Below are 20,304 nucleotides of genomic sequence, written 5' to 3'. Positions count from 1 at the left end.
TCTTAGAAGAAAACATAGAGGTAAATGCTTATGATCTTGCTTTTGGCAACAGACTCCTAAGATACCAAAACAAGCAACAAAAGAAAAAACAGACACGTTAAAACTGCATCAAAATTTAAAACTTTTGTGCTTAAAAGTATACCATCAAGAAATGAAAAGAAAGCCCAAAGAATGGGGGAAAATATTTGTAAATCACGTGTCTGATAACGGACTTGTATGTAGAATATATAAAGAACTACCACAACTCAACAATAAAGAGATAGCCCAATTTAAAAAGAGGCAAAGATGAACAGAAAAATGTACAAATAGCCAATAACCATGAAAACATGCTCAACATCATTAATCATCAGGGAAACACGCAAATCAGAACCAAAACAGATGCCATTTTACACCTACCAGGATGGCTAGAATCAAAAAGGCAGATAACAACAGGTACCAGTGAGGATGTGGAGAAACCCAAACCCTCAGATACTGCTGGTAGGAATGTCAAATGATGGAGCTACTTTGGTAAACAGTTTGGCAATTCCTCAAAGGTTTAAAACATGGGGCTACCAGTTGACCCAACAATTCTACCCTTAGGTATACAACCAAGAGAAATAAAAACTTACATCCACACAAAACCTTACACAGGAACCTTTATAGGAGCATTATTCATAATGGCCAAAAGGTAGAAGTGATTCAAATGTCCATCCACTAATGAATGGGTAAACAAAATATGGCATATCCATATAGTTGAATATTTAGCAGTAAAAAGGAATGAAGTACTGATACATGCTATAACACAGATAAATCTTGAAAACATTGTGCTAAGTGAAAGTCAGGCACAAAAGACCACATATCATATAATTCACTTATATGGAATATCCAGAATAGGCAAATCCATAGAGATGGGAAGTAAATTAGTTGTTGTTTGGGGTAGTGTAAGGGTACTAGGGAATGGTGGATGATAGCTAAAGGTACTGGATTTTCAGAGGTGACAAAAATGTTTTAAAAGTGAGTGTTGTGATGGCTGCATAACTCCGTGAATATACCAAAAACCAATGAATACACACTATAAACGGGTGACTTATATCTGTGAATTATATCTTGATAAAGCTCTCACTTGATAAAGCCCATCATCAAAAGACATTAGGGAACTGTCACAACACCAAGTAAAGTACCTAATTTTACTGATAATGGGTTTTTTTACACTGTTTTTTTTTTTAACATTTTTATTTATTTTTGAGACAGAGAGAGAGAGCATGAACAGGGGAGGGTCAGAGAAAGAGGGAGACACAAAATCTGAAACAGGCCTCAGGCTCTGAGCTGTCAGCACAGAGCCCGACGCGGGGCTCGAACCCACGGACCGCGAGATCATGACCGGAGCCGAAGTCGGCCGCCCAACCGACTGAGCCACCCAGGCGTCCCTTTACACTGTGTTTTATAGTATCTGCCAAATACAGTAAAAATCTCTACCAAATGGAGGGATGATGTCAAGAGACACCATCCTGGGGGCGCCTGGGTGGCTCAGTCGGTTGAGCGTCCGACTTCGGCTCAGGTCACGATCTTGTGGTCCGTGAGTTCGAGCCCCGCGTCAGGCTCTGGGCTGATGGCTCAGAGCCTGGAGCCTGCTTCCGATTCTGTGTCTCCCTCTCTCTCTGCCCCTCCCCCGTTCATGCTCTGTCTCTCTCTCTCTCAAAAATAAATAAATGTTAAAAGAGACACCATCCTGAACAATGGAAGCTCTCCTAATCAGCCGCTCTCTAACTGTCCATCTCACATTCCCCAGTCATTCTAGATTACACTGACTGGGCTCCATGACTACTACTAGCCATGAATGGACAAGCTACTCTTTAGGTCATCAGTGCATTTTTGCCCCCTACCAGGTGAGCCATATGTCTACCTTAAACATGCTTATGCTTAAATTTTGTCTGCAAGGTTTGTTCCCAAACCCATGTATGCAACAGCTCTTATGTGATTACAGTAACAATTTAATGAAATGATACATAAACCGATGAAATACAAATATATAAATATGCAAAAAATATAAGCAAACAGCAAATAAAGAATACACATCAAAAGAATAACCCTAAGAAATAGAAGAAAATTTCAGACAAAAATGTTTCTTCTCTTGAAGAGAAACTGGACCTATGTCTAATCTTCAATATGGTCTATGAGACCCAGCACCACATTGTCTTCCCTACATTTCCTACAACTCTCCCTAACATTCTCTATGCTTCAGAAAGCCTGGTGTTCTGTCAGTTTTAAAAACAGTTTGATCTCTTAAGAGTTCTCACTGTGATTCCCTTCTGCGTGGAAAGTTCTACCCATATATCTAAAACTTTCCCTCTGTCTGGCTAACTCCTTAAAGCCAAGTTTGTCTTTTATGCAAAGATACATGTATCTCTGAAAGCAGTACACAATATATGCTCAATGATTAAGTCAACTTTGTTATATAAATATGGGAAGCCGTCTAAAAGAATAAACAGCCATTACCAGTAGATGGTAGGGTATGAAGTGTTTGTTACTTTCGTCTTCATATCTTTCTGCAATGTTCTAATTTTTAAAGTGAATATATAACATTTCTACAAAGAATAAAGGTACTTTGAAAAAGGCAATAAAGGGGAGCCTGTGTGGCTCAGTCAGTTGAGCATCTGACTTTGGCTTAGGTCATGATCTCGCAGTTCGTGGGTTCGAGCCCTGCATCAGGCTCTGTGCTAACAGCTCAGAGCCTAGAGCCTGCTTTGGACTCTGTCTCCTTCTCTCTCTGCCCCTCCCCTGCTCATTCATATTCTCTCATTCTCTCTCTCTCTCTCTCTCAAAAAAGCAAACATTAAATAAAAGAAAAAAAACAATAAAAAAATCTAGCCCCTTCCCACCTTGATCTATCAGCATTGTAGTCTCTGTGCTGAAAAATACGGTTTTATTTTATTAAAAATTTAAAGTTTTCATTAAGGCAGATTGATATGGCTCCCTGATAAGGCAAATTATAATGAAAACCTTCTACTCTATTATCAAAGTACTTACAGGTGCTTCAGATTCCTATAGTGTAAACTTTCTACTCAGTCAAGAATACTATGTTTACTCTCAGATAATCTGAGCTATTCTGAAATCCTCTGCCAGACATACATATATAATTGTTATTGGTCTTCAAATATAGTAAAAACTATACAAAGGAATACTACCTGTATAAATTTTGTATCCTATGGTCAAACCACGTATTTAAGACATCTATGACTACAACACAGAAAGACATTTTGGTAATAAATGTTATGAGAAGAGGGAGGGTAGAGGGGAAAGAGAGGCAGGAAGAAAGAAAGGCAAGGAAGGAGGGTGAAATGAATTTCAAATATAACAAGTAACTAACATAATATGCCAGTCTCTATCTGATGACACATGTAATCCAAATGAGATTATCTATTTATCACACCATTAAACCTCACTACTAACCTCTACTAATATTCATACTCAGAAGCAGCAACTCAAAGGTAGACACAATTTACTCTGCAGACACACAAGCTAATTTCCAAACCATTTAAGTTGAACTCAGCCAAAAGGCCATGTAAATTCAGGCATGTTTGGGGTTTTTAATCCAAAAGCACAGCAAGTAGAGTGTGAGCAGCCTTCCCATTTCTTTTGGTCTACTGACCAAGGAGAAAATGCTATTGTTACCTGCAGTTAATGGAGCTTATTCTTCCAATCTTTTTATAGAACATATATCATTATTTTAACTTCTTGTCATGCAATTCCATTTATAAAACCTTAAAGTAAGGTTTAAAATCCACTGAAAGAACAGATCTGACAGTAATTGTCTTTTTGTTTCTGCTTTAAGATTTAATTAGTTTGGTATCAAATACTAACCTCACAATCATTTAAACAAGCTCATTATGCAGCTGTAGTTATGCACAAATGCAAATATTTTCATAAAAATATTACAGCTGATCCTTGAATAACATGGGTTTGAACTGCATGGGTCCGCTTATACTGTGATTTTTCAGTTAAATACAGTACAATACTGTAAATGTATTTTCTCCTCCTTATGATTTTCTTAACATTTTATGTAACTTACTTTATTGTAATAAGACAGCATACAACGTAAAAAGGATCTGTTGGTAAGGTTATTAGTAGTTAACTTTTTGGGGAGTCAAAGTTGCTCAAGGGTTAACTGAACATACTTCTTCAACTTACATTTTTAAGTTACTTTTGAAGTTAACTAAGGGCTATCAAATGTCAATTAAAAGAGGCATTACTCATCCCACGGTCACCATGGGTCTGCATGAACCAGAGATGAAATCAAAGGGCAGTGGGCTGATTTAGCTAAACACAAAATGGGCAACTTTTAAATGTTATACTCTGTGTTAAAGCAGCAAACTCCCACATACTACCTTTGGCAGTTTATTTTAGGCTGCTCAGGAAACATAAAAAATTTTCATATAATCCTGTTTGTGTCAAAAACTGTATGTAATCAAAATGGAGTAAGTCCAAGGCACTAGCTCTGATATATTTGGGCTCCCCCACAAAGCAGACTAATTCTAGTTAGTCTGGTTTCCCAGGAGGTTCAAATATATAGAACAATTCTTGAGTCATTCTGAGTAAGTTAGAATCAGACTACTTCACAAATTACTACGCTACAGAACTCTATGTTCGTCTAACCAACAGGGTTGAAGGTTCAGGGACTGCAACCATTCCTTTGCCCAGTTTACATCGAGCAAGAACACAGTCCCAGTTTACGTGGGGCAGGAACACAGTCCCTGGCTACACAATGCCAGGAATTGTAGTCACAGGTAAAAGACACATACAGAATAAGGAGACACAGCCATTTCACTGTCCCGAATGGGGCTCTAAACTAATTGCCAGCATTATGTAGATGCCTTACACTGCAGATAAATAAAGGCTGGATAAAGACAAACAAATTTAAGGCGAAGGGAAGTGGTTCTGCAACACACTGGCTATATGGCCTTGGGCAAGTTACTTAACCTCTTTATACCTCAGCTCTCATTTCTAAAATTTGTTTTTAAGTTAGTTAAGAGGATAAAATTAATGTCTACAGCAGTACTTAGCATACAGTTAGCTCTAAAGTATTTTTTTTTTAAGATTCAATGTGGGAATGAGACAGAATAAGTATTTATGTACAGTATATATCAACTCTATTCCTAAGAAGTGAACATGAATCTTTTATAGTTTCCCACAGTAAAGATTACATTTTCCTGCTCCACTACGATTTTTATAAACTAGCTTTATCAAGATTAAAGTACTGGCAAAACTTTATATAATGTTTTAACCTATTCCACTTAAAGCAGCTAATCTACCAAGGGAACAAGAGGATTGTTCTAGTTATTCATTTAACCTTCTTCCCTGCTAAAGGGAAAGGGCCTCAGTGCTTCATAGTTAGTGGTGGTTAATAGCAAACAGGGATGTAATAAAATTTGGAAAGCTGAAAACAACAATAAAAATGCCTCAATTAAAATACTTGAAAAATTCAAATCCTTTATGTTTTAGCATTAAGTGCTTAGCAATTTTCTTCAAATATAAAAGTACAACCCACAAAATTATTTAAATAATGGCAGTAGGAAAAACTTGTAAAATGGGTAAAAGCTCCCTCAAACTGTGGAACATAACTGCCTCTTAGTACCCACAGGAACAGGTCAGTCATCAAGAGTTTATAAATGACCAGGCTGGGCTGTGAGCACTTCTAGAGAGGGAGAAGCAGGGGTAATGTACTGTTGAAATTATATGCCCTTCTCAAAATGAAAGGACAAAATACAGACCAGTGGTTGACAGAGGCAGGGAGTGGGGGAGGTGAGGGAATGACCACCAAGAGCCACTGGAGGAGTTTGGGGAATGACAGAACTTGATCGTGGAGTTGGTTAGCACAACTTAATGTTTCTCAAAACTCAAAGAACTATAACTGAAAAGGGTAAGTTTTACTGTATGCAAATTATACCTTCAAAAAATGGAAAAGAGATACAGGAAAAAATTAAATTGCCTATTAAAGTAAAAAACTTTGCAACGTCTTTTAAAACAAACTATATGAAAGCATTTGGGTGGCTCAGTTGGTTAAGTGTCTGACTTCAGCTCAGATCATGATCTCATGGTTTGTAAGTTTGAGCCTCACATTGGGCTCTCTGCTGTCAGTACAGAGCCTGTTTCAGATCCCCTGTCCCCTTCTCTCTGCCCCCTCCCCCACTCATGCACACTCTCTCTCTCTCTCTCTTAAAAATAAATAAAACATTAAAAAAAATAAAACAAACTATATGAAAGATTTCCCTTAATGAGTTCAAATACTGGAAAACACTAGTATAATCAAGTACACTAAAGAAATTTTCCAAACAGTGAGAAATAAGGTACAATACTTGATATTTTAGAAACATTAAGCTATACTGAGGTACAAGATCACATGAAAGTTGACTGAATGCCTACTTATGGCCTCCTTGCTTTCTCTAAACTCATACTTTTGTTTGGTTTTTCTGAATACAGGAAAAGTATTAAAAAGAGAATTGTAAGTAAAACTAGAAAACAATTCATAATATGATTTCTATATACTATAAAACCTATTAAAATAACATAGTTGAACACTTCGAGTTATACGTCCTGATGATGTAAAGGGATTCTGCTTTCCCTAGCAGTCACCTGAGGGTCCTAGTAGTCCATGAGCCTTGCTCAGGAAGATGACTTTCTCTGTCCCAGGAAACTATACACCTCCCAAGCTACATTCATTAAGCCAGGCTTTATGCTAAACTCTGTATTCACCCATCTCTCAGATGAGGAATCTTGAGGCCGAGAAGTGAAGGGAAAGGGTGGAGCCAGAGCTGGGCCCAAGCACAAACACCCAACATATGGGCTCCTGGGGTGTGAACCTGCACTGCAATGTGGAGCAAGCAATGTGCTACGCCACCTTATCCAGGGCCCTTCACAGTTCCACTCGCCTACAACTTGTTAGCAGCCCTTACTTTGGTCTACACTTAATGCCAGAGCGTGATGAGCATTTCCTCTCAACAGAAGACCAATGAAAGGGCAAAAGAGGCTCTAGCAATCACCGTTCTGATCCAGGATAACCTCATTCTCAGAAATGACCCTGTCATCTCATGGACAGAAAAGACTGGCTTAAATCCTTATTATCAAGGATTCCCTCATTTCCCATGGTCTTCCTCAAGACTGTGGTTTTACTGCTCTCAGCCTTCAATTCTGTTTCTCAGGAAAAAATACCCACTATAACCACACTGCAGAGTCCAGCAGCTCTCAGACTGTGACCCTTTTACACTCGAAAAACTACTGAGGAATCCAAGGAGCTTTTGTGTATGTGAGCCATAATCTACCAATATCTCCTGTATCAGAAATTAAAACTGAGAAATTTTTTAATCACTTAAATCACTGAAAAATATTAAATATGTTAATATAAGTAACATTTTTATGGGGGAAAAACTCTATTTTCAAAAAAAAAATAATGAGAAGGGTGATACTGTTTCACATTTTTCTAAAACTATTGAAGGTCATGCTTAATAAAAGCTGGCTAGATCTTGCCTCTGCTTCTGAGGTGTGGTATGTCATAGGTGGCCAAGGAAAATACCACTGTATCCTCAAGAGAATCAAAGTAAATAAAAGGGCTGGTAATGTCTTAGTATTACTTCAAAAATAGCTGGATCTTGAAAGGGTGTCAGGAACACACACCCCCACCCCCGAGTCCTCCCACCACACTTGGAGAACCATCATTCTAGTCAAGCCAAATGTAGTCCTACATCTAGTTACAGCATATATCCACTCTCTAACTTGGATTCCAGCCTATTCGCTCCTGCTTCCTTACCACCGCAACCCCCACCTCCCCAAGTACCATCGTTCCTAAAAAACAAAACTTCCTACTTAAGCTGTACCCTCTTTCTCTCAAGCCACCAAACTTCTTGAAACAGTTCCCATTGCCTCTACTGTTCCTTCATTTTATGATTTTAATAAAGTAATACGTTAAGACATTCTAATTTTAAAAAATTCAAACACTATAGATAAATCCCCACCCACAATTCCAGTCTCTTTGCCAGAGGAAGCAACCACTGTTACCTCTAGAAAATACCCCAAGTCTATTTTGTAAACTAAATTAATCAGATTGATCTTATCTTCTTGTGATTTTTTTCCTCTTTAAATGATTATTAAAAATCCTGAATGAGAGTTCTGTTTAGATTCCAATGCTTCTGGTTACCCAAGGTGTAGATCAAAGAATAAGTGCTACTAATTAGGAGACAATGGAGATAAAATGAGTGATGTTCCTATACAAAACAAGTACTAAACAAAATGCTATAACCATTCAGATTTTATGGCAATACAACATAATAAGACAGAATAATGAGACTTTGACATCTTGACATATATAGTGTCTTCAGGGTTTGTATAACATTTTCACATATATTTGCTCTTTAAAATTTCACAACGCATGAAGTTAATAGGAATTATGATTAACATTTTACAGATAAGATAGCCAAAGTTCTGGGAGAAAAAAATTACTGCTCAAAATTACATACCTAGAAAGACGCACACCAGAAACCACAGAGAGAAATTTTATCTTCTGACTCCAATCAAGCCCCACTTCTTTGTATTACTCAAAAATTCTCACAATAAAAAAAATTTTTTTTATTACGTTCTTGCCTATTTTTTGAGCTAATTTGGAAAAAAATTATCTCTACTCCCAAAGCTGAAGACACAAAAATAAACCATAGGGGCATCTGAGTCAGTCAGTTAAGCGTCTGACTCTTGATTTAAGCTCAGGTCATGATCTCACAGTTGGTGAGTTTGAGCCCCGAACTGGGCTCTCTACTCATGGTGCAGAGCCTGCTTGGGATTCTGTCTCTCCCTCTTTCTCTGCCCCTCCTCCGCTCACACTCTCTCTCAAAATAAACATTTTAAAAAATAGTAACTTCTGAATGCAAAAAAAAATTATTTTTGCTTCTTTATTATACAATACAATCCCTTAGAAAGCTTGCATTTTACTTAAAATAACAGTTGAAATTTACTAAAACCTACAACAGTAGACAGGTTATCAAATTAAAAAAAATAACTTCTTAAATCCTTTATTTAGTCATTGCCATTAATAAATACCCAAGATTCCTAATGTAAAGATGTACAGTTCCTAAAAAGAACACCACATATACATACTTCATGGATGCTACCCTTATATTTCAGTGTTACCCTTGAAATTCCTGCAAGGAACACAGGGAATCACATGGAAATTCCTTAAAATTCACAGTCAGAATTTTGAACTAAATTATTAAAAAGTACTAAATCTGTTTATACAAATAACAAAGCACTTAATTCATTATTAATCTTACTAGAATACTGTTTCCAAGCCCCTGTTTTTTTCCTACACCAAGACAGGTCCAGAGGATTCCAACACATTTAAATGATTATGACACATCAGATTGGATTATGAAAAAAACTGAACTTAAACTATTTCTTATTAAGGGCTCTGAATCTTAGTATCTCAATTTTGCAAATAATAACATGGGAAAATTTCAAAACCATGATTAAACTAGTCTTTTTAACACACCCTAGACTTTTAAAAATATGGGCAAGGAGTGGGGCGCCTGGCTGGCTTAGTCAGTGGAGCATTTAGCCCCACATTGAGTGTGGAGATTATTTAAAAATAAAATCTTTTAAAAATATATAAAGAAACAATATAACTGATTTTTCTCCACATTTTACTCTTCTTAAATGTAAAAGATATACACCTGCTCTCAACATATCCTTGTCAGAAGGCCAAAAATCCATAGTGATAGTTCAATACTTAAGTTAGTCTAAAGAACTGCAAACCTGCTTTACTAACAAATTTTTGAGTGTTTCTCTTACCTCTGTCTCTGTACAATGTGAGTATCCCAATTTACCTGTAATAAAAATACAAAAAGTTACTTTCAAAGGATTTTAGCTTTTTCATACTGATAAAAATATCTCAGTGACTCTGGCATGGCTTCATTATATCTATGAAAAGCTATGCAAATAAAAGATGCTAGAATGACCAAACATTGTAGAATTTGTTTAAATAGGACCAAAACAAAGTAATAGAAAGATGGGAAGAATATATTCAATTATAATAAGATCTAAAACACACACACATATTTAATATGCATATATACAAGTTAATGAAAGTAAAATAAAAATATTTTTATCAAAATCTTAATTTATTTTAAAAATATCTTAAAATACGTTAAAGGTATTTAAAAGGTACCTTTTAAAATCCTCTAAAATACCTTCAAAAAATCTTTAAAGACTCTTGGGCTTCTTTCCAAACATATATTCCAGTTTAAAGGTACAGTGATCATTTCAATGAAAGCATAAATGTCTTAAACTAATAGTTTCTTTCATACATGATGGTTGTTCTTCTTTGATTAATGATTAGACAAAACCACATAATTAACTTAGTAATTTTTCCAATAGAGGATCACCTAATCAATAACTAGAATTGAACAATATTTGGCTGCAGCAACATTTTCTCTTCATCACTGAGACTGAACACCAAGGAACATGTAAAATTATATATTTCTTTCACTTTGGATGAATAAAACATACTTTTTCAATAAAAAACACCTATCTTAAAGATCACTTATTAAGTAGTTTTAACAAAAAGAACAGGTTACACATTTATATTGGGTACTAAAAAATGTAATTTCCCCAGTCCACACATCTTAAATTTCATTGTCCTCACTTCAAACATACATTAATCTCTACCTCCTTTCCTCCAATAACATTATCCTTCCCCCTAACTGCTTCCTCTCTCCAGGCTATGACCCCCACACCTAGCCCTAACCCACAGTGGTTGTTCCATCAGTCTGTGTTTTTTCTTTAATGCTTAATGAGAATTTATACACCTTAGAGTTTATGATATCACACACACACACACACACACACACACAAAAACATAATGTTTTTTATGTGCCTCCTGACTCTTAAAATGAAAAAACTGAAACCCACAATTTCTGATGACCTAATAATCCTAATGTGAAATATTGGCTGAAATTGAGACCAGAAGATAAGTGACCACAGGTTCTGTGAATTAAAAATGATTTATGAGCAATAAATAAAGATTACATGAACATACAGATCAAATGGGTTTAATATATAAAGGTTTTACCAATTTGACAACTTCATATATTGAAAAAATATATATATAAAGGTTTTATATACTATGGTTTGATAAATACATAACCGTTATTTATATATTCATATATTGTTACATGAAACTGTATAATATAGAATTTTATATATATTATACAGTTTTATGTATGTGTATATGACTGCTCAGAACATCAGTGCTTTTGGTAGATTAATTATCCTTGACTCCTACAGAAAGGGTGATTAACTTAACCTAGCAAAGTATTGTGAACAGGAGCAGCTCAAAGAAAGGCACAGACTACCTCTCAACAAACATTTAGAGTGTCTAGGGAAGGGGAGGGGAGGGGAGGGGAGGGGAGGGAAGGAAGGAGGGGGAAATACAGTGTTAAGACAACTATAACAGAGAACAAACTGTTTGAAAGTACATGGAAGTACATCTTCAGTATGACAGATTCTTAAGGTAAAGAGAATTGCAAAGAAATCTACAATTTTACGTAGAAGGTTTGTTGTTGGTAGTATAGTTGGTAAAAATTTTTGAAACTATTTTGTATGTGTTGTAGCACTGAGCAAATAAATACAGTGATATTGCTGGGAATTATGAACTGAGGGAGAAGGAGCATACAATCCTAACATGTGGGAAGGAGAGGAAGAGCCTGTGGTGGTAAACTGGAATTAGAGGTATTATCTAACTTCAAAAAAAAACATACTCCTTAGCTTCTCTTCCAAAAGAGGGAGAAGCAATAGTACCCCATTTTGCAAGAGCACACCTAGCCCATTCTCCCTCAAAGGAACCAGGACTTGGGATTGGCTGACTCCACAGATGGGACAGAGAAATTACAAGATAAGCTGGAACATCTTTTTCCACCAGAAAGTAATGAAGTACTCAAAGAATGACAGAGTGATGTCAAAAGGACTTGTGAGTCCTATGAAATAAGATTTTTTTCAATGACCTCTATTATAAAACTGAAAATTATTTCCTATTTTTGTGAGAGTGCACAACCACTTCTGTTTATTCAATATGACCCAGTGACTAAATCATGCAACTACAGAAATGTGGTTAACTACGAAATGCTTGACCACCTACACTATTCTGCCATCCAAATCCCTGCCCAGACTCTGACCCAGGAATCAGAAAAATCCTAATTACATGACAGCAGAGCTAAAAGGAACCTTGGAAACGATCTTGCCCAATCCATTCATTTTACCAATGAGTAATCTGAGCCTGAGGAGTCAAATGACTTGCACAAAATGACAGAGCTAAGAGTAGACTCTAAGGCTCCTGACCTTTGTCATGACCTGTCCTCCATTCCCACTTGCAGTGGCCACTGGGGTTAGAATAGGGGATTGCAGAGGTGCTATCCCAGCTACCTACCAATTATAATACTGTATCTGGGGAAATGGGAAAATGTATTCCTCAATTTAACAGTTGGAAACTGCTAGAGTAGCAACTAAGAAATTTTCATTTGACAACTTTTGAGTCCTCTGTCAAAGGTCAACCACCTGTTTTCCAAAACTAAACCTAAGGAATCCCTCTAAAACCTAGAATCATATAACTTCACTTTCTACAAGTACAGTAAACTAAGCTGATGGTAGGCCTAACCAAGGTTTCAGATTATTAAATGCAGTGAATTCTTTCTTTCAACAATTAAAGTTCTAACAACTTTATTATTATTAGGTTAATTAAAAGGCTAGATTAACTATCTGATGATGTAAAATAAAAGGAAATATCTGAAATGATACTTAAACATTAGGTTTCAAAATTTTCCAACATTATCATTGTACTTATACTCTAAGAAGAGGGATGATATGCATAGCAAGCCAAAACTTCAGCTCACTGTTTCCCAAAAGGAATGAGCATTTTAATAATGCTGGAAGAATCAAGGCTGAATTTTTTTAGGTCCATCTTTTTAACTGATTCTGAAATATCTGATCTGCTCTTAAGATTTACTAGACAAGTTCCTTCATGTCCTAGGAAATGGAAAAATCAACCTTCCTATAAACTGACATAAAATGGCTTTAAGAAACAAACCAGCCCTAATGTAAAATGTCTGTCATAAAGAAATCCTCAACTAATACAATGCAAACATTTTAAATCCTAAATGTTAGTAATCAGACGCTTCCATTCAACAAGTCTACTCAATGTTACCAGAAAGAGCATTTTGGTGAACAAACCTTAGAAGACCACTCTGGTCTTAGAAGACCACGCCTGGGTGGCTCAGTTGGTTAAGCATCCTACTCTTAATTTCAGCTCAGGTCACTATTTCATGGTTTGGGAGATCAAGCCCAGCATCGGGCCCTGTGCTGACAGCTTGGAGCCTGCTTGGGATTCTTTCTCTTCCTCTCTCTCTCTCTGCCTGTCCCCCGCCCCCACACACATGCATACCCTATCAAAATAAATAAATAAACATTAGAAAAAAAAAAAAGACCACTCATAGTCTTGGCTGTTCAGATTTAGGCCTAACATAGCACACTCTCTGAAATGGCCTCACCTCAGTGGAATCACAAAATTTGATGAACCACACAACTACACGGTGGAAATTAAGGTACAGTTTCAGAAAAAATTCAAGATGTTCATGTAGATGAATAATACTTGTAAGCTAGTAGAAACCTCAGTGTGCAGCTGAATGGTCTGTCACACAGCCATGTTATGAATATGATTCAAATTAGCTGAATAAGAAGGCGGCACACAATGCCCACCAAAAAAGACACAGGGCCCCTATAATCTTTATGATAAATAAATAGCTCTCAGAATTATTCTCCAAATTTTCCCATAGGACCAAATGTGGGCAATGTTTGGGTCCATCTGTGAAAGTATGTTCTTTTTTTCATGCTGAAACTGAGCATCAGTATCAATAGATAAACCCTGTCCTCCTGTCAGCTTGCCTCTGCCCCCTCATTCATTGAATAAATATTTGCTAACACCTACTAAGTACTAAAATACTGATGATATAGCAGCAACCAAGCCACACATAGTCCTTGCTCCCTTTTTGAAAGAGAGGGAATGCATTAGGGAGGGATAGGGCTTACGTTCAGTGAACACAGACCCAAAGAAACAAATAAAATAACTACAACTGGTAATAAATGCTATTAAGGACAGAAAAGGGAGAGAGAGAAAATAACAGAAATGATCCAATTTACAGTGGTCAGACAAGATATTTAAATAGAGATCATGATGTTGGGTAGCGTCTAACTACAGGGTTGACAGAAAAACCTGTTCTAGATCCCTGGAAGTGTTTGGGGGGGGGGGGGAGAGCATAAAATGCATTTAGGAAGACAGGCAGGGGTAGATCACACAGGCCTTTCAGGACAGTGTAAGGAGTTTAGATTTGATTTTAAGGACAATGGGAAGCCACTGGAGGAGATTAAGCAAGGGCATGAGCTGATTCAAGGTGGGTTTCCCGGTTGGTCCTGCTCTGTGGAGGGTCAAGGTGAAAGCATGAAGGAGGGGGGGTGGCAAACAGGGGTGGAGTTGGGGAAAAGCAATGAGCCCAGGTGGTGGCAGTGACCAGGAAGCAGAGAATTAAGATACAATTTAGAAGCAGAATTAACAGGATTTGCTAATGGATTGTACTGGGAATGGAGCAGGGTGAGAAGGGAAGAATGATACCCTGAACAAGCCATGTTTTCAGGAACAGCATTCTCAAAGACTTGATTCAAACCAATCAACATCAAGCTTAAGTTCAAGACTCAAATACCCTGAGGGCACCTAGCTGGTTCAGTCAGAAGAGCATGCAACTTTTGATCCCGGAGTCATGAGTTTCAGCCCCATGTTGGGTGTAGAAATTACTTCAATAAATAAAAATAAACGTAAAAAAAAAAACCAGAACTCATACTCTGTAAGAGACAAATATATTAGGTACACTTTTGGGACAATTTTTATATGAAAACTAGAGAAAAAGTACAACTTTGAACAGTTAGACCAAAGTTTAATAATAAAATAATCCCTACAGCCTAACCACACCTGAGTTTCTTAAACATCATGGCTGTTAAAGGCTCAGAATCCACGACCAGATGTTTCAGTGTCAAAAGTTATGACACTGAAACTGTACAATCGTTAGCTTATACCTATGTCCCCCAACAAAAATTTTTTGCCAAGTAACATTTATAGTGAAAAAAGATCTATACACTTGACACAAGAAACAGTCATATAAAGGATCTTTTATTTGTTAAATGATCAAATCATTATCCACTATGCCATACAATCTCACTAGTACAGCTACTGAAAGATTAACAGGAATTTAGAATTTAGATATGGTAGAAAATTGGTATACTTGCTAACCAAACAAAGATTGTGTGTTCATCAAGCTCCTCTTCTTGGCCTGGCTGTCAGGAAGAATGAAATAAAATCTGATGTTCCACTACCACAAAAGCCCAGTGCTATAGCCTTTTCTTCTTCACACCTGTTGATAATTACCCTTTCTCTTAGCTGCCTTGGGAAGGCAGTGTGGCAGAATAACAAGAGCAAGCCTTTAGACTTGGACAGTCTTAGGTTCAAATCTCACTTCCATACTTACTAATAGTGTGATGTAATTTTAAAATATTTGTGTATTTATTTTTGAAAGACAGAGAGGGAATGCATGGGGGAAGGACAGAAAGAGAGGGAGACAAAAAGAAGCCCAAGCAGGCTTCACACTGTCAACGTAGAGCCTGACCCAGGGCTCAGACCCATAAACCTTGAGTTCATGACCTGACCCAAAATCAAGAGTTGGATGGTTAACCAACTGAGCCACCCAGGTGCCCCTGTGATGTAACTTTAAAGTAAAATATTTCCAGGGTTTTCCACCTTCTCATCTATTTAAAAAAAAAAAAAAAAAAAGGAATAGTATCTACCTCACGGGCTTACATGAAAATTAAATGGAAAAAAAATGTTTTGAGGGGCTCTGCACAATGCCTACTGCAGGAGCTCAGCAACTGGTAGCTAAGCTTACCACTATTAACCCTGTGGAAAGATGAGAAATGTAAATACATTAAAATAGAGTCCTAAGAAAAACAGAGCAAAATGCTTACTAGGATTACAACCATGTAAAAGAGGTTATCGATTTTGAAATAAAAAAGTAGCTAAATCACATGAAAAAATACTATAAAATTCAACTCATTTTTATACTTCTTGTATAGATCTTTAAAAGCTACTACCTTTCACTCCATACCTCTCCGCAGAGGTTCCTGACACATAGCTTCCCCCCAAATCCTTATGTGGTGGTGTCCAGGATGATGACACTCAAATGGCCAACAACAGCTGGAGCTCAGCAATGGCTCAGGAGGAGGTGGTGGGGAGTGAATTGTCATTAGGTATTACTCAAAACTGGGGGCGCCTGGGTGGCTCAGTTGGTTAAGCATCTGATTTCGGCTCAGGTCATGATCTCACGGTCTGTGGGTTCAAGCCCCGTGTCAAGCTCTGTGCTGACAGCTCAGAGCCTGGAGCCTGCTTCAGATTCTGTGTCTCCCTCTCTCTCTGACCCTCCCCCGGTCACGCTCTGTCTCCCTCTCTCTCTCTCTCAAAAATAAATAAAGATTGCCTGAAATGGCAATCTCTATAATCAACCCATAAATAAAAATACTATAAAGTCCCCAGAACTTACTACTTTACATGGCAAGGTGATTCTGAAGCTGTGATTAAGTTAAGGCTCTAGAGATGGCGAGATTATGCTGGACCATCCAGGCAGGACCAGTGTAACAAAGAGCTTTATGAGAGACAGGAGAGTCCAAGAAGGAGCTGTGATGACAGAAGCAAAGACTGAAGCCATGTGAATGCAGGAAGGGGGACACAGGCAAAGGAATATGGAAAGTCTCTAGAAGTTGGAAGAGGCAAGGACCAGATTCTCCGTTGCAGCCTCCAGAAGAAATATAGCCCTGAAAATACCTTGATTTTAGCACACAAGACCCATTTTCAGACTTCTGACCTCCAGAACTGTAAGCTAATTTTGTGTTGTTTTAAGCTACGAAATTAGCGATGACTTCTTACAGGAAATGAATACACAGACCATGAAAAAGTCAAAGCAATATTACATGCTCTCACCATCTCAAACCCGACCCCAGGCTACCCTGTGTACAGGAGAATCCCATGCAGAATGTTCCAGAGTCAGAACTCGCCCACTGAACACAAGGTAATGGAGTACAGTGGTTAAGAGCAAGGGCTCCAGGCCAGACTCTTAGGGCTTGAATCCCAGGTGGGCTGCTGACTAAGTTTAAGGCCTCTATACTTTAGTCTCCCATTTAGAAGGCAGAGGCTAAGAAGAGTACCTATCTCCTGGAGTTGTTGTCAAGATCAAAAGTAATAATCCAACTAAACTGCTTAGCCGACTGAAGGTCTCATAGTAAACACTTAATATGAGCTTAATATGAGCCATTTAAGTCTTTGACCTTCTCTCCAAGGAGGAAATAAGCTGAAAGACTCTTGTCTTCCAAACCCAAAAAACTGTAAGTCAACAGACCACTGGGTCCCTCAGATCCCTAGGTATAATTTAACGGGCCCTCTCCTGTGCCTTGGCCTGTAAGTTCGAGGGGTCTCCCGTGTGTCTACACACGGTGTTGGCCCAAAGAGAACACAGCTGAGCTTTCATAAATGTATTAAACTTTTCTGAAATGTGACTCACAGGAAGGAGTTCAGTCCTCGCCCTCTCACCAACTCTCTCCTCCCTGTCTCCTCAGGGTAGCGTACACGGTTGCCTTTTACTGCCAGTGCATGCCCTTGGCAGTCTTATCTTGCCTCTCAAGTGCTCCTTCCAAGACTGGCAGCACTCTATGAATGATTCTAGTTACTATAATTTTTCATCTCTCTACACTGAACATCTCTGGTTGAAAACTTCACTTAGATATTCTACTTTTATAAGACATCAACCTCAAGGGAAATGCTATCACCAGTGGAACTACTCTGAACACCTCTACCAGAAATGCACTAAAGCCAAAGGCATCCATCCAAACTACCCGGAACATTTCTAGAAATACATGCCATTCAAACCAACTCCTGCAATGCTCTTTTAAACTCCAAGAAAATAAATTATTTTTAATGAAATATCTCATTAATACTTAAAATTAATCCAAAGCATTCGCTTTATGTAGTTGAAACACATTGTAAATGCCAGTGTAAAACCTTCATTTTTACAGCTGAGGAGGCTCAAGCTCTAGAGATAAATGATTCACTGAAGGTCAAGGAACTGTGACCAGTTACCCAGGCTGCTGACCCACTAGTCGTCCTACAGTCTCCCCTGGCTCAGTAAGGGAGAGGCTGGGAAGCAATGGATGCCTAAAGGTGAAGCACAGAGTCCACACTAGTGGGAAATACTAAAAACAAACTTTCTAAGTATCACTTTGGTTTATTTGTTCACTGATCATGACTAATAAATGCAGACAGAGAAAAAAATATGCTGTTAATGTGAGCCTTATGCCCTCTTAATAGGACAAAGAATCCTTTGACTAATCAATATGAACAATACATTTAATCACACTTTGTAGAACTTAAAGCATAATCTTACTATTTCAAAGAAGTGTAGAAGCATAAAGGCATCACATGTTTGCTTCTATAACATGATGTTGCTCTTAGAGGTAACTGACTTTGATCCTGGTCAGGAATAAAACCTCTAATCTTAATACCACTTATGGAAAAAATGTCACCCATCTCTTCATTCATAGACAGTGTCTATGTGACAGGCCCTTCCAGAACCTGACTCTCCTTTCTTGAGAACTTCTAACTCCTATCTGTAGACTCTGCCCTAAGCCAGGCTCTGTGACCTTTCATGCCAGTTATCTTTGCCATAAATCTCAACTTTATCTTAATTCTGAAATATGGGCTTCTGCTTTATTTTTGAGGCCCACTCTTTACTTTGTATCCTAGATCCCATAATAAAACCCCTTATCTTTAAAAAAAACAAAAACAGAAACAAAAAACCTTGGCTTATTATTGCCAGTCACTTTCCTAGGGATTATAGTCTAGCCCTTGGGCCTCACATCAGTGACTAAAACCAACTACCAGACTTTCCCAGCATAGACCACTTACTGGCTCTTATCTGTATCACTGTCTACCTTTTCTGGCTCTGCTTGCTCATGAGATGAGCAAGTCCTGCAAATGGATTTCGTGGGGCCTGGCTGGTGGAACGAACACCCCTGATTGTCGTCCACCCATGAAGGCAGGCTTCACCATCATCATGGCCACCCTCCAATCTAGGAGTAAGTTTGGTCCAGACCCCACACCCTCCCAACCTGTTCTAGAGTGACCAAAATTGATCTTGTTCTAAAAAGAAAGTTTTAAAAATATTTTAATTATTAGAGTGTGATTTTTCTTTCTATTCAGCAACCTTAATTAACTAAACTTTATATCATCTCATTGAACAAAAATCATTAAAGGTCAAGTATTTTCCACTAAAAAATAATTTCAGCATGTTCCACCAAAACTCAAGTATTATCTTTGTGTATTTTACGTATACAAAATTTATATAGCAAAAAGGTTTAATCTTTTGTGCCAATTCAAACTGGATGGTAATGACAGTCTTACCATCTTCAGAAGAGTTGTGAGGGCAAGTACAGGGTGGAAGGTGTCCATAGCCATTAGCAAGGTTTGCCATGGGAACAGACAGGAGTGACAATACAGAAGCCACATTCCTGACACTCCTGTGTTAGAGGACAGGATGATGGAAATTGTGTTTCTTTTTGTAAACAGTGTGGATTTGGATTAAAATTTTCCCTGCCGATATTAATTCAAGCATTAGGGGTGCCTGAGTGGCTCACTCAGTTGGTAAAGTGTCCGACTCTCGATCTCAGGTCAGGTCATGATCTCATGGTTCACTGACAAGGTGGAACCTGCTTGGAATTCTCTTCCTCTCTCCCTTTCCCTCTGCCCATCCCCAACTCAAGTGCGTGCCCTCTCTCTCTCTCTCAAAATAAACTTTAAAAAAAATAAAGCATGTTTTAAAAAAAAAATTAATTGCTTAAATTTCATGAGGCTTCAGAAGAAATCCACTGAGATCACAGCATACTATCACCTTATTCAAGAATAAAGAAGACTTGGAGGGGAACCTCCCCAAGCTAAATTATAAAAAAAGGACTACCAAGTGCCAGTTCCAAACATTCCTGTATTTCCTGTCAAGTGAATAATTCTGGTTTTCATGCATTTCATAAGCATTTCATAAGTGCATTCCGCTTAGAATCTCCTCTCCCACCCTGGCATCATGTATGAGACCATACATGACAGAAACCTTGTCAAAGAGGTATCTCAAGTACTTCTATTCGCAAACGCAAGCTCCT

The 20,304-nt window shown here is 37.8% G+C and overlaps 1 protein-coding gene across 5 annotated transcripts in view; it reads right to left on the bottom strand.

Moving 5' to 3' along the window:
* The window catches only part of SPIRE1 (spire type actin nucleation factor 1), a 198,704-nt gene that overhangs the window by 165,676 nt on the left and 12,724 nt on the right, over window positions 1–20,304 (bottom strand). For 4 of the 5 annotated variants that reach the window (XM_027068416.2, XM_027068417.2, XM_027068418.2 and 1 more), the window contains exon 2: window positions 9,808–9,842. In XM_027068416.2, coding sequence (XP_026924217.1) covers window positions 9,808–9,842 — 35 coding nt within the window. Of the gene's footprint in view, window positions 1–9,807; window positions 9,843–16,646; window positions 19,885–20,304 lie in introns of those variants that run through there. The other variant, XM_053206267.1, reaches the window with a different exon arrangement.

The sequence above is a fragment of the Acinonyx jubatus genome, chromosome D3 (genome assembly GCF_027475565.1).
Source record: "Acinonyx jubatus isolate Ajub_Pintada_27869175 chromosome D3, VMU_Ajub_asm_v1.0, whole genome shotgun sequence".
Lineage (NCBI taxonomy): Eukaryota > Metazoa > Chordata > Mammalia > Carnivora > Felidae > Acinonyx > Acinonyx jubatus.
Note: the sequence above shows the minus strand (reverse complement) of the source record. Positions and strands in the feature narration are given on the sequence as shown.